We start from the raw sequence: 11,098 nt of genomic DNA on the forward strand, positions 1-11,098 counted from the left end.
TATATTCTATTTAAATATAATCTTATGGATCATGATTATACTGCTTTGGTAACTATTGCCGTATGAAAGATGTCGATGAGGCCGATTGACCGCCAACTTCAAAAGTACTGGCAACATAGGTTGATTTATAAGTTTAAAGATAAAGGTAATTTATAGGTAATCTATCTAGATAAAAGTATGCTGGCAGTACCAAAGTTTGGAAACTGACGTACTTTCCAGTTGGAGGGTACAGTTCCTAAGCTATATGCTTTACACTATGACTATGGGACTAAACAGTACCAAATTTGTGGAATACGAAAAGGTAAGCTCGGTAACTGGAGCTCGAACATTGAGGTATCACCGCTGAGCTAATAAGATAAAATCGCACCATACGGTTTCAGTTTTTTTGTGCTAGACTTCTCAGCCCTGAAGGACTGGATTTTTTATGTTTGAAGGATCGCTTATCTGTCATTATAATGTACTGATACATCAAACAGCTAAAGACTAAGTCAGCGGTTCCCAAACTTTTTTTTAGTGCGACCCAAATCCAAGTTTGGTGAACATCTCGCGACCCAAGTTTAAGTATTTTAACACGAAAAAATAACGATTGTATGGATGATTTTTTTGCAGTAGCTTAAGTTGCTAAGTTCTTTGCAATGTTAGCAATCTACTCCTTTTTCAAGTATTTATGGGCCTACACTACGGACAAACACACAAAAAAAAGCCCTGGCAATGTAATCCACTTACTATAGAACAGTGGTGGGCAAACTGCGGCTCGCTGGCATGGTTTTTGTGGCTCTTCTAGTCGAATCGTGAAATTCCAAAAAAATTGTAAAGGCTACCAAGAGTACCGTTTATGAACGTTTTTCTCTTTTTCTTTATTTAGGCCAGCATTTCGTTTATGACGTAACACTAGACATAGAATCCGAAGAGTTAGTTAACAGCAAGTCAACGCAATTTCATTGCTAAGACAGTAAGCTTTAGCTCAATTTAGTCTACTTAAATACATTGCAAAACGTACACGATGACATCTAATGCTAGCAAAAAACGAAAATGTGAAGATGGAAACAGAGGTTTTAATCTAGAGTGGGAAGAAAACTATGCGTTTCGTTTTTATTATTGCTGAACTTGCATTATTTACCGTTTTTGTATTGAAATAATTTTGAGGCTCTCTGGTACTTGTATTTTCTGCAAATGGCTCTTCCATTGAATACATTTGCCCACCCCTGCTATAGAACAATGTATTTCATTACAAACACAGGTTTGCATCGCCTTGGTGCGACCCATTCTTTGACTCTTCGTGACTCTTGTTTGGGTCGCGACCCATACTTTGAGAACCACTTGGCTAAGTGGAGAGAACCAACAATGATGAAGAATTGATTTGTGTTAAAAAGATTGAAAACTGATCTCTTGTACTCTTGCACTCCAATTTGAAAGCCTGAATGGAAAGGAGTTATGAGGTAATAGAAAAGAAATTACGACGAAATAAGTACACTCAATCTTGATATTGGAATGCAAAAGTAAAAGAGACCCAAAAACCCTTGATCTGGAATATTAAATGTTATTAGGTTTACAGAAAGCATCTGCATTAAAACTTGATAAGCTTGGTTTTATTTTAGTAAACCTAATTTCTGTACTTCTTGTATTTGGTGTATCTTGGGTAAAAGATCTTTTTCTTTATGGTATTTAGTTTATGCAGGTTAACTTATTAGTTGTTTGTTGTAGAGTGCTATTACACTACAGTGCCTGTCTTGTATCTGTCTAGCATAATGAAATCAAGACTTAAAAGTCGACACCTGAAGCATAGAAAAAGGTTTGGAAAGTAAGTGTCATTTTTTTAATGTTTTTGTGCAATTGTTATGTTAATTCCGTAAATGTACCATATTCTGTTTACATTGACATTAATTTTTTTGTTTTAGAGTTGGAAATAAACAACATTTAAACAATCAGCCCATTACAAAAGCAGAATGCAGCCAAAAAAGTCTTTCTGTCTTTAGGAGACTTTGGAATTTTTTGTGCTTTATCATTTCTGCCTTATTTGGCAACCACAAGCAAAAAACTTTCACTGAAAGCTTTAAGAATGAGTCCTTTATCAACCAACGAATTGAGGATCTTGAAAATAAAGTGCAAAAGATGTCTAAACAGATTAAATTGATTCAGAAAGAACTTGAAAAGAAGATCAGCTTAATTGTTGCACCGCCGTGTGCACCTCCTCCTCCTCCTCCCCCACCGCCTCCACCTGTTGCTCCTCCTGCAAAGGTTGCTCTTCCAACATCAAAGGTTAAATAGCGTTTTAAATATTCTTGTTACGGATAAGTAACATACATATGTCTTAAAGTGAGGAGCAGGTACAAAAACATATTGGTCTTAAATCAAAGACTAGTTGTCATTAAATATACTGGTGAAACGATCTTTATAATATGTAGTGGATAAGCAGTTACTGGATTGCCAAAATTGTATCATAAATTTGGCGTCCTATTATGACAGAAAGGGTGGTCAGTACGATATCACAATATAAAAACAATATGCCTGATGATAGGGATATGTATTAGGTATGGTAGGCTAGCTGAAGTTTTTTGGATAGAATATGTCTCCACAGGTAGGTGATTAGTAGCAGGTAATGGTTGTTTTCAGCCTAGGAATGTTACAGATGACAGTACATAAACTGGTAAAGCATTCTTGTCTTTACCATAGTTACCAGTACCGGGCTAGCCTAAAGCCAACACTGAGCTGTGTACTGTAGGTAAGCTAATTTAGGCTTATATAACGCAAAATGTTCATGTTATACACTTAAGTACGCTATAATCATACCTGTTACTCTACTTGTCTGTCACTGTGAAGCATTCTATTCATACTTCAATAAAATAACTGATTCATCCCTATTGTTTCTTTTATTGCGACGTAATAAGAACCGCCATCCTCGTCATTAGTAAGCAATGAATTTGTGTATTTTGCTGCTTATGGCAATAACTGCTTCATGACTGCATATTGTTACAAATCCTTTCACCAGTATATTTACTGACAACTGCTCTCTGATTTAAGGCTAGCATGTTTTAGAACTTGCCCCTAACTCACACTTATATTTGATACCTTGATAGAGCACTGTTCCTAAATCCCCCGCCATCACTGCATGTGATCTGAAAAGTATTAAATTGAAGAAGAGTTTGTCGTCTAAAAGAAGCAATTTGCAGGTATAATGTAACTCATTTTGCAAGTTCTTTAGCAATTTGTTGTAAAGTGCAATGCTTATGGTGTATATGCAATTTATGCATATTAATCTTGTTTTGGGTTGTTGCTTTGTGCTTGCTTATCTACTGTATCAAATATAACAAAGATCTTCTGTTTTGTAGCAATCATCGCAGCTTGTTACACTGAAGGACCTGCAGAATATACAGCTTAAACGAAGACAACCTAGTCACGTTGGAGACAATGAACAACACATTCTTAAAACACCAAAATTATCTCATGTAAAACCTCATCTTTGTGGTGACATTTCGTTTTTGTCAACTTGCAAATGGTTGTGATAAGTATCTTAATGGCTTATTTATGATAACCAACAACTTATATTATTGTTACACTTCATAAAGAAACTGAAGAAAACAAATGTTGTGCGTAGTCCTGGAGGCACTCCACTAGTCAAGCGAGATCTAGAGCACACCACTGGAGATGGTTTAACTCCTGCTTTTACGCAGGCACTCAGGAAAAAATTTAAGGTTGGTGATTCCTGCATATACACACAATAGCAAGGAATAAATTGTTGTATGCTCTTCATTCACGCAGTAAAAGCTGCTCTTAACTCTACTCTGTTGTGTCCAAATTTTTATGACATTAAGTAACTTTATTTCTGACAATCATTCTTAGGTTAAACCTCATTAGCTCAAGGTACATTATAACGAACATGAATGGAACAGTCAGAAGATATTTATCTTCTATTAACAAGATGTATATATTTACCAGAGCTATCATACATGTAAATAGGTTTTCATGCTTAAGTAGCAGAGTGGTGTTAACAAACTGTTAAAATATTGGCCAGTCTCGTTTTAACAAATATTTGCTGCTAATTTTCTTCATGCAATACCACAACTAGCTCATCTATTGGGGCCACTGACTTTCAATATATATATAAGAATGAGTTTTATTCTATTATTGTGATCAATTCTAATATGTTGAGCAATGATTGGCTGAGAAAAGACAGTTACATATTGGGTATCCAAAAATGATTAAGTTTACTAAGGTCTGTCAGTACTATTAATCCCTATTGCTATTAATATTAGTAAATAATTAGTCTATTTATTGATATAACTAGTTTCATATTTGACAGGCATTTCAGGCCAATTCCCCTGTAAAAGAAGCAAGTCCAGGCTGCTGGAGGTGTTAATGTAGACTTAAAGAAGGTACTATTACTTTCTGTCGTGACTAGCTGACTGCTCTAATGTAGTATTAATTACTTCTTATGCTTCTGCAGTTTCCTCGCCACATCATTTTACAGAAATAACATGATGTTAGATGTATCAAATAGTGCAAATATTTAATATTGTTTATATTTCACATTTGCCTTGACTTTTAAGCCGATTTATTCTCACATCATTAATTGTTTTCATCTACTGAATGTCATTTCTTTCCAAAAACGATCAAGTAACTCGTTCTTTTATTTCTTTTCATCAGCTGGACTTTTAGCTTAACTCATTTAATAAGTTTGTTATCTTACCTTGTTATTTCTATTTTGTTTAACTTTGATGTTTACTGCAAGCTGCCACGTATAGTGCACACTACTGCGCATGTGTTTACTTTTTATATTTTTATGCTGACCAACTGGGACTAGCATATTTGCGCATATATTATGCAGTATGGTAGGCTATGTGGCATACTTCAAATCCAAAGTTTTCTTTGTGAAGTTAATTAATGATGTTACTCAGGATTTGGCCATATTTTGTACAATGCCATACGTTTATGTTGATTAAACCGCCAGCATTCTATTGCACAAACACAATATGAACTTTATTTGGCCATACCATGATGGTTGTTGGAGGTTTTGTTTCGTGCGGGTTATGTGCTGCCGGCCTTTATTGCAATCCTGTCATTTATTTTGTTTTGCTTTTTTACTATTTTCACTCCAAACATCAGCATTGCTACTATTACTTGCTTTTTGTCTTCTATTGTTTTGTGAATATTATTGTTTTTACTTATCTTAGTTATTTGTGGTGTATGACATGTTTGTTTAACATTCTGACATTTATGAAGCCACTTAGCTAATTTGCAGTTATACACAGAAAAAAAGCAGTAAATAAAACCTTGATATTTGAAGAAATGTCATTGGCAATATGCATGAAATGACAGCTGCTGCGTTTTGACAATAAAAGTAAACAGATTTTCTATGCTTTGTTCCATTTTTGGGCCATTTTGCTATAAATTGATTCGCATTGATTAATTTAGTAAAAAATATACTAGGCACAGCATACAAGAAATTAGCTAACCAAAAGTGAGGGGCTAGTGCTATTACAAGTAGACTTCATAACAAAGAAAACTTTTCAAGTTTTCAGTAAGCACACTGAACTAGACCTTTTCTGAAGTAGTTGGCAAAGCATTGATCGCCAAGCATGTTGGTTATATGTCGTAACGTCCAGAGGTGGACAGTCGGTACTTTAAAAGCAACGTTGGTAACGGTACCGGTATTTGGTAAAAATTATACTGACGGTTCCGGTATTCGGGACTATTTTAATAATGTAGTTCGGTACCGGTACTTTTTGTGTAAAAGATACTGCCGCAAGTGCAATGTTTGCCGCTATTATGCTCCCGGTAAAGGTTATTCCAGGTCAAAACATATGTGACGTTACTCGTTTGAAACTTTACTTGTCATTTCTGGATTAATAAAGATCAACAGATGCTAAAATTGGTATTAAGGATTAATTAACATGTATTTTTAAAAACTTAATTGTGAAAATTTTGAAATAATCACGTGAAAAGTACCGAGTACCGGGACCGACGGAAATTTCTTGAAAAAAGTAATTCGGTACTAGGCTATAGTAGCGCCGTACTGCCCACCTACTGTATGGTAACGTCATAAGCAAACGCGTCATACAAGTGGTAAATTTGCAAAAGAACTTCTGGCAAAAATTGCTTTGCTTGTAGATATAATTGAAGCGAGCACTAGAAAGGGCGTTTGTTTGCCGAAAAAAAACTTCATGTGATTTTCATCACAATTCGTGTTTCAAAATAGTGGTCGCTTTATTAGACGTAGGCTTACTTCGTAGACTAGAGTCTCCCAGACGCTCTTTACAGACGTTTCTCCACACCAAATAAAAATAACCTGTTAACTAGTCACGATATGAACTGTTTTGTAACAAAAAATGTTCTATATACAAGTAGGCATACCATATTTTTGTGATTGAAAAGTGGGACGCTTCAGAACAACGAACCCTATCAGATAAATGTGGTTCATATTTTACTAGGAGTATGCAACTATTTTGGATTCGTATCGTCAGGGACAACTAAAGTAGTAAGACACCAAGAAAAACTAAAATAATTCATTTTACTAAGAAACAAAACAATGTTCAAGCATTTGTAAATTTACATAATCGTCCAATCATACTTTTCTGTAGAAAATACTTTCTTCAAGAAGTCTTTATTCGACTTTATTTTCTCATACAAATCACAGCAGGAAAAGTCAGTGTTAATTTTGCAGGTGGTAAGGGCTTTCACATTCAAATGGTTTTTGCAGAAGGAAATGCAAACAAGTACCGGAACGAGATAAGTTCTTGCCATAACCTAACTGCAAAAAGATCACCTTCTACTAGCCTACTATTACTGAACTAGCGAATGCGCTAACAATAAACTCACTACTGGACCAATTACCCGTTACAATGACGTAACAATTACTTTCACATTTAACACCACGAAACAAGAACACGCATCGAGCATCACTCTTCAGCAAGTTGGCTAAGCAGACCTATCACAGCATGCTAATATTCGTGTAGTGTGGGGCAATGTTGGCTGACTAAATGCCAAAGCGGGACTTTGGGTTGACTGAGCGGGACGCCGAGACAAAGCCTTAAAAAGAGGGACTTTCCCGGCTAAAACGGGACGTATGGTAAGCCTATATACAAGCAAACAAGTACACCACAGCGTAAACATTGCAGGAGAGAATATGGGAACGAATTTGACATGTGGAAGTACAAATTCGGATCTTTTGGCAAACCACAAAAGAAAAAGGATTATATAATCCGTATCTAGGTTTGCAAAAAATCACATCCAATCTGATTGTCTGATCTGTAGCCGAGCGGACAAAGCTCGTGAGGTGGGGTTCGCAATAATGAGTGCTTCGTGTTCGATACCCAGTGGCGCTAACATTCTAACGCCCAAGGGCAAGGCATTAAGGAAGCTTGCTCCTGTTCAGGTTAACAGTTCTAAATTCGGGCAATACGATATAAAAAATCTGTGGCAATCTGAACTTGTACAAAGTTTAACTCGATATCCGGAACTCGAGCGATGAGGAATCATCGCCAGGTTTTAATTTGTGCAAAAACCTTCTTCAGTCCGAGGATAAAGATTATCATCAAACCATACCATTCGGATCCAAAATTATTTTACAAATGGATGGAGGACTGGACTAAGGTAATCTGGTTTCTGTAAAAAATACTGTTGTGATTCATTTGTATTTCACCATTTTGGCGTTAACTTAATAGCAACACTGAAGTGAATTGATCTCGCTTACAGTTCACCTCATTTCATCTTTGACCACAGTTCACGCTGTTAGAAATCGTTTTAGGTGTTTCCCCAACGCATTTAAAATTTACTTCATAAAATCTTCAACCACTTATTCGTGAAGGTCAAATACGGAAACGTTTTGTTAGAACTTTGTTAGACACTTTTTCATCTCCAAAACGATTTTTCATTAAAAAAACGAACATTTTTTCATTGGAAAATGAAACCTTCGAGACTATTTTCAAATAAATTATCCCATATTTCATAGCAGTCAATTTCTTTATTTTACTTTACGCGATATGAAAAGATTTTCGTTTGGTCCTTGCAGGACGAATGGTGTGGTGCCAAAACCTGTTCTCTTATTTTTGAGTTAGTAGCATATTCTAACAGTGGCAAGAAACAAGTCAGACAGTTGAATAGTTAACGTAAAAACAGCAGATTTGGAACAGTGGAACATTACATGTTGCAATTGTCTACAAATGTGACAAAATTTGAACGTTTTTGCCTGCGAAAAATTCGAACCCAACGTTTTACGTTGGGTTGATTTAAAGTGATAGTATTTGAACAGTGGGATGTCAACTTTTTACAGTATTTGCAAATGTATGTTTTAACAGATCATTGGAAATAGAATTTAAAATGTCATCTAATGCTAAAAAAACTAACCCAGTGGCCCAAGCTTGGTTAATCTTGTATAATGTTGCAATGACTGCAGGGTAAGTGAAATATTATACAAACAGAGTTTTACCCACACTCAATACAAAAGGAGCATTTCTCTCTCTCTCTCTCTATGGCATATATTATGGCTGCTATTGATTATTGCTTCTTCGGCTTATCTTATAACCCAATTGCATTTGTATGTTGTGATGTTGGACTTCTTTCAAACTTTAATTGCTTGTCAATGTTAATGAAATTTCGTTAGTTGGCGTCGTTTACTGATACTTTTATGTTTTTGTTGTAATGTTTTCATTAATTAACTCGAATACCAATAACTAGTATGAAGCAGTTTACTAGTTAATAGTAAATTGTCTAATGAATGTTTCGATTTACGCAATTTGTATGCATTTGAACGTATGCATTGTGTATTGAATAAAACATACATGTGTGAATGCATTGTTTTGGCTTCTAAGGTTTGTTTTAAATGTGCATGTCAATTTTGAAATTTAGTTTTGTTGAGGTGTTTGTTTTACATCGATTACAGCTGCAGTACTCTGTTTGATCAAATGGTGTCTAGCTCGAATAGTTACATATACTTGACATTTAATGCAGGTGGTCTGTCATTGGTATTGGAATTGTCAATCATTTCATTAAACATGGTACAAACAAGGGGTTATATCATCAAGTGGAAAGACAGCTTTTGTTCTTTCAAACTTCTGCTATATTGGAGGTAGAATGCCACAGTGCATTGCAATATTTTTTATTTATTAAAATTTTCTCTTATTTCAATTAAAAACTTTTTCTGCAGATCTTGCATGCTATTGTGGGGTTAGTAAGATCAAATGCCATCTTCACTTTTCTGCAAGTCTTTTCAAGAGTCGGTATCGTATGGGCAGTTATTTGGCCTGTAGTGGAGGTAACATACACGCTGATAGACTTAGCATATTGCAATTTGTATTTTCCTATGTAGATTCTTTGCCCTTTATGGCATAAATTATATTTGTATGATGTGATCCCACAGGCCGATACATGAGAATATACAGTTAGAATGTATTTAACATTTAGGTTCAAGATAACATTGGTGTTCCAATGCTGCTTATTGCTTGGACTATTACTGAGATCATTCGATATTTGTTCTACACGTTCATTCTTTTAGGAATCACACCCAGGTTTATTCTTTGGTTGAGGTAGATGCCCTTCTATTTTTTGGTACATTGAAAGTTTGCGTTATTACTTGTTATGTACAGTATTGCTTAAACTTTCTTATATTTTTAGGCATTGAATAAACTGAACAATTTAGCTTTAAGTTTCTATTATAATTTGCAAAAAATGCATTCCTTTCATTCCCTGGGATGTGAGGTTTTTACCTTAACATTATGTTGTCGCAATATTTTTTGCTGACGAAACCTTTCCGGGATTGATTTAAAAAATTAATTTTCAAAGTTATTTCTGTTGAAACTTTGCAGATATACTCTTTTCATCATCCTTTATCCCCTTGGAGTAACGGTAGGGACAGAATTTTTAATTTCTATCATTGATAATTTTAATTTAACGGCTTGGTATTGCTGACTTTCGTGTTAATATCTTAAAAGCAATTAAGCTAGATTTACGAATCCTCCTTATTCATATATAACTTGGAGCCTACACTTAATGTTTTTAATAGGGTGAAACGTTGACAATTTACAACAGCTTGGAACCAGTCCGCGAAAGTGGATTGTATTCAATCAGACTACCTAATGTGTTTAACTTTGCTGTGGATTATCATATTGTTTTAATGTGCACCTTTCCTATCTACCTAATATGTAAGTTGTAACTTACGCATTGAATATTTGAAATAGCATTATAATCAGAGTTGCCATTGGTCTCAACTCAAAAATAAGCACGACTAGGAAGCGAAAGATGAATACCACCTTAAACAGTGCACAACAAGAGAAAGCAACCAATGTTCCTCAAAAATGTTCTTAATTTTGGTATCTCTGTGATACAAAATGGTATACTGAAGGTGTCAAAATGCCCAAAATACGAACCTCTGCCCTAAAAATAAGAACGAAAATAAGGAAGCAAGTGAAAATAAGGACATTTCTTAGAAAAAAAAGGACAATCATACTTTCTAAGACACGTACCTTTAAAATAAGGACGGTATGGCAACCCTGATTATAATAGAAACTTTTCAATGATGATTGATTTTTTCATATATATGTCTAACATTGTACCCAGTATTAACGCAACTTACTCAAAGCATAACTCTCAGTGTTAATTGTAAATAATATTTAATTTGCTTTCGAACAGTTTTCCCCCAGCTTTATTGCCACATGTTCGCCCAGAGAAAGAAGGCACTCAAGGGTGATTCTTCAAGTGAAAAGAAAAGCAATTGAGCAATTTTAATTCATCTGATTGGAAAGTAGGCTTTTAACATTTGACAACTGCACCTTCATAATTGTGATTTCTACAATGCTGCAAATTTGCTTGAAGTTGAAAAAGATTTGTGCTACAAGCATAGTTATTTATGCAATTCTTTTTAAACAAATCATGCGTTATGTGAAATAAGTGAAGCGTTGTAACTTAAATACTGTGTGCAAAGAATGCGTTGTTACGACATGAGTTTTTGTTAATTTCTTACGAGTCATGTTAATAATACTGAACTTTAAGTATGTTAAGACAGCTGACTTCACCAATTGCAGGAAAAGATGTGATTTTGATGTGTTATCATCTGCTTCAATAAAAATTTAATGCACTGTTGATTTTACACCAATATATAAAACGT

The 11,098-nt window shown here is 34.9% G+C and overlaps 2 protein-coding genes across 3 annotated transcripts; both read left to right on the forward strand.

Moving 5' to 3' along the window:
- The first annotated feature begins 133 nt into the window (after positions 1–133).
- Positions 134–5,170, forward strand: LOC143466057 (uncharacterized). 2 transcript variants are annotated; one of them, XM_076964648.1, is made up of 8 exons: positions 134–301; positions 1,241–1,439; positions 1,705–1,801; positions 1,899–2,259; positions 3,078–3,170; positions 3,330–3,446; positions 3,567–3,692; positions 4,301–5,170. In XM_076964648.1, the coding sequence occupies exons 3-8, from the start codon at positions 1,749–1,751 to the stop codon at positions 4,355–4,357; spliced, it is 807 nt and encodes a 268-aa protein (XP_076820763.1). In that variant the 5' UTR covers positions 134–301; positions 1,241–1,439; positions 1,705–1,748; the 3' UTR covers positions 4,358–5,170. The 2 variants fall into 2 exon arrangements, with proteins under 2 accessions (XP_076820763.1, XP_076820761.1); XM_076964646.1 differs by lacking the exon at positions 1,241–1,439.
- A 3,084-nt stretch (positions 5,171–8,254) lies between these two features.
- Positions 8,255–11,086, forward strand: LOC143465566 (very-long-chain (3R)-3-hydroxyacyl-CoA dehydratase 2-like). Its single transcript, XM_076963934.1, has 7 exons — positions 8,255–8,393; positions 8,947–9,064; positions 9,143–9,250; positions 9,400–9,521; positions 9,801–9,840; positions 9,998–10,136; positions 10,624–11,086. The coding sequence occupies exons 1-7, from the start codon at positions 8,317–8,319 to the stop codon at positions 10,707–10,709; spliced, it is 690 nt and encodes a 229-aa protein (XP_076820049.1). The 5' UTR covers positions 8,255–8,316; the 3' UTR covers positions 10,710–11,086.
- The last annotated feature ends 12 nt before the right edge of the window (positions 11,087–11,098 follow it).

This window comes from Clavelina lepadiformis, chromosome 7, assembly GCF_947623445.1.
Source record: "Clavelina lepadiformis chromosome 7, kaClaLepa1.1, whole genome shotgun sequence".
NCBI classification, from domain to species: domain Eukaryota; kingdom Metazoa; phylum Chordata; class Ascidiacea; order Aplousobranchia; family Clavelinidae; genus Clavelina; species Clavelina lepadiformis.

Coding starts and splice junctions, on each gene's coding strand:
- LOC143465566 (XM_076963934.1), top strand. CDS start 8,317: ATGTCATCTAATGCTAAAAAAACTAACCCAGTGGCCCAAGCTTGGTTA. Junction 9,251..9,399: donor TTATTTGGCCTGTAGTGGAG/GTAACATACACG, acceptor TTTAACATTTAG/GTTCAAGATAACATTGGTGT. Junction 10,137..10,623: donor CTTTCCTATCTACCTAATAT/GTAAGTTGTAAC, acceptor GCTTTCGAACAG/TTTTCCCCCAGCTTTATTGC.
- LOC143466057 (XM_076964648.1), top strand. CDS start 1,749: ATGAAATCAAGACTTAAAAGTCGACACCTGAAGCATAGAAAAAGGTTT. Junction 2,260..3,077: donor TTGCTCTTCCAACATCAAAG/GTTAAATAGCGT, acceptor ATACCTTGATAG/AGCACTGTTCCTAAATCCCC. Junction 3,447..3,566: donor AAACACCAAAATTATCTCAT/GTAAAACCTCAT, acceptor CACTTCATAAAG/AAACTGAAGAAAACAAATGT.